The following is a 3,509-nucleotide window of genomic DNA, read 5'->3' on the forward strand; positions in this document are numbered from 1 at the left end:
AAGCCTTGGTTTGACGCTGCCACACGATGCCTGATGTAGCGATCTGTCTTAGTGGAGGCGTGATGTCATCTTCCTTAGGTTCTTGATTGATGACATCATGTCATGGGCGGTGACCCCGAGTGATGGACGTTCTGGAAGCTGATTGGTGGCAGATGCTTCGTTTGGCTTGACAAGTGGACAAGAAGATGAGTTGCAGCTTAACAGCCATCTGTCTTATCTGCTGATCTCACACACACACACACACACACACACACACACATAGAGTAAACTCACCCCCCACCCCCACCCCAGAGCATTTCAGGAGTCCTGTTCACAGTAGTAGTCTTAGGAAAATGGCAGCCTATAAGAATCATTCTGGCCTAAAGCTTTAAAGTTATTTGTGGTGTTATGTAGTTCTCTGTAGCGCTGCTTTGCATCTCTCAGCCTCATCAGTTTCACAGAATTCAGTTCAATTCACCATCAGAGCTCTATCACTACAATACCCAGGATGCAATATGCAAATACCTCACACAGCCATTGGAAATCCCCCCACGGCGATGAAGAAATCCATTGTTGTATCAGTACTAATAATCACAGAGGTGATATTCGGCTTTAGCGCAGCAGCTTTAGGTAGCTAACTCGTGTTTTTGCTCTTAAGCGTTTGCAGTTTTTCAAAAGTACCTCCCACCTTCAAGATGCATCATTAGAAGGGGAGTTTTCTTAGTATTTAAACCTGAAAAATCTCACACTACACACTAGTAGGCTCATTTACAGCAGTTACATTTTTCGTTTTGGTTGGAGTGTCACTTTAAGCATGAGGTTTTTTTATAGAAACCATCTTTAATTGGCTAAAACAGGCATATTAGCATTTCTTGTGAGTTAGCATGGTGTGTTAGCATATCTTAGAAGTTCAATCATGTGCATTAGCATTGCTGATTGGTTAAACCAGATATGTCAGCACATTTTATTGATTGAATTTGGTACCTTATGCATACGTGATTGAAGGAATTAGGTACACTAGCATAGTTGAGTGTTGAATCATACATATATTAGCATTTCTGACTGATCAAAACAGTCGTGTTAGCATATCTTACTGATAGAATTAGGCATGCTAGCATATATAACTGGTTAAATTAAATATGTTAGCATATCACAGTGGTTGAATGATGTATATGAGCATTTCTGATTGGTCTGAAACAGATATGTTAGCATATGTCACTGATTGAATTAAGCATGTTAGCATATGTAACTGGTTAAATCAGGCATGTTAGCGTATCTGAGTAAATCAGTTGGGTTAGCATATGAGAGGTTGGGCTCTCCAAGACCGGAATCAAATATGCAATTTCTTAAATGTTCTGTTCTCATAACAGCAGATATCTTCAAGGATAGATTTAGGAAAGAAACTGATTAAAAACGTTGGAGAGATGAGAATGTTAATGCTAATTATGCAGCTATGGAGTAATATATGAGTAATATATGTGCTCTACATTTACGGTAAAAGCATAATTACAATGTTATTAGGGGTTATTTCACCTGACAGTGAGGAATGCAGGATTCTCAGCATGCATGAAATCAGAGGACCACATTGTAAAGGAATGAACTCATGATAGCATAATTATTCAAGACTTCGGGGACTCTGCTTCTGCGTAAGCGCTTTAGCTGTTCAGCAGGTGTGACTTTCATTTTCCCAGATGTAGCTGCAAATCTCTCCATTACTGCAGCTCAGAAACAGATGTTTTCATCAGTGTGTGCTGCGGCAGATTGGCGTGGCGTCGTGTTTCACACGGTCCTGGAATGTGACACCGCGTTCCATCAGAAAATCATAAGCGAGGTCGCACATTCGCCAGAGAAAGGCCTGAGCAGAAACTTTAATTAAAGCCGTAGTTTAGTGAAAGATCATTGTTGATCAGCCGAGACGCGTTCAGTGTCTGGAGTTTGCTTATGTAGTTTTAGCGCTAAAGCTACGATAATGTGAGTAGGTTTTAATTTCACGAGTCAATATATCATTAGAATATCCAGTGTTTTATCTATTAAATAAAAAAGGGGGTCCGTTCCAGTTTCCTGTATTGTGTCCATGTTAGCTGCTGTACTGTAATAAACTCTGCTGAAGGCCGACTGATAAAACTGGGTACTGACTAAATAACTTTGTAAACCGAGTCAAAAGATCACACAGTAGCTACCATGGAGAGGGAAGCTGGTAAACTGGAACACTCAATAAAGAAAATGGTCAGCATGCATGAGAATAAATTACAGTAGTTCTATAAAATATTCATAATTCTTTCTTTCCCCCTCGTAAGATTTGTCACTTGTCGCTTTTTAGAAATAAAGTCGCTCAGTAAAAAGGGTCTCAAAAGTCACTAAGTCTAGTGGCTCAGGCAGCGATGAGGCAGAGACATGTTTACCACAAAAGATTCAGTGGCTGTATGAGCCTGTAATTCATATTCATATTAAATACTTTAGCAGTAAAAAGAGACCCGTGGCTACAGAAAAAGCCCTGTGTCTGTGGCCCAGTATCCAGACCCTAAACTCCCCCCTGGGCAGCTCCAGTTCTGGACAGACAGAGATGCTATCAGCGTGTGCCGTATGTCACATATGGAGGCTGAAAAAGTGACGCAGTTTAAAATGATGCTCTGTTTGTTTATTTCATGGTGCTACATTCACATAGACTGTCTGTCTGTATGAATCAGAGCCCCCCGATCAGCTGGTGGAGCGATTCAGTCCCGTAACTCCACCCCTGCTTTAACCCCTGGGTCACCTCGCGTCCTGAAAAGACGTTTGTGGTGATGTTGTGGACTCACTGGACACTTCTGGAGCTTCTGGTGGAGTTTTACGCAGCAGTGTTCTCTAAAACTAGGTGAGTGAGTGGTAGAGGTGGTCAGTAGATTGCAGCAGCAGCGCCCTCTGCTGGCCAAAACAAGCACAGCGGGAAACGTCTGCCTGTCTGCAGGTCTTTATTAGGACTTTCTGCTGTGTTTCTAATTCACAGTTAAAAACGAGGACAGCTCCAGCCGGGGACAGACCACCAAAAATGGGGACCCCGGAAAACAGGGACCCTAATCAACGAGGCTAATGTAGCTAACAGGGAATGGAAGCTAACAAGCTTAGAATAATAAATATTGGATTTATTGACTTGACTGAAGATAATTTCACTCACTAATGTATCATTTTTTGCAGTGCAGTGCTGTGGAATCTCAGGCCGAAAATACGGATCCAGCTGCCGGTCGCTGAGTGGATGCGATCACTTTGTGCCGAGAGCCGAGAGCTCTGTGAGAGGCCTTTGAGCGGTAATGAAGTCTGAGTGAGGATCCACTCTGAGGAGAAAGGAATAAAAGCTCCCTCATATCCGCCTCCAGGAGCAGCAGGACGTTCTGTAGAAAGCAGAATGAGTGGCTGAGGGTTAGATTTACATTGACCCTTTCAGGCCTTCATTAAAGAGCCCATATCCTGCATTTTCACACGATCTCGTTCTCCCTTAGACTTAAAAACGCTGTTTTTTGGTCTGGCACCTTTAAAACTGATATATGCTTCAG

General features: G+C 42.4%; 1 protein-coding gene across 1 annotated transcript in view; it reads right to left on the reverse strand.

Moving 5' to 3' along the window:
- Positions 1 to 3,170: 3,170 nt before the first annotated feature.
- The window catches only part of LOC118816336 (guanine nucleotide exchange factor subunit RIC1-like), a gene marked incomplete at its 5' end in the record, with an annotated part of 5,270 nt that continues 4,931 nt past the window's right edge, over positions 3,171 to 3,509 (reverse strand). The window contains one exon of the mRNA XM_036582858.1: positions 3,171 to 3,347. Coding sequence (XP_036438751.1) covers positions 3,171 to 3,347 — 177 coding nt within the window. The remainder of the gene's footprint in view (positions 3,348 to 3,509) is intronic.

This window comes from Colossoma macropomum, unplaced genomic scaffold (genome assembly GCF_904425465.1).
Source record: "Colossoma macropomum unplaced genomic scaffold, Colossoma_macropomum, whole genome shotgun sequence".
In the NCBI taxonomy this organism is placed as follows: Eukaryota; Metazoa; Chordata; class Actinopteri; order Characiformes; family Serrasalmidae; genus Colossoma; species Colossoma macropomum.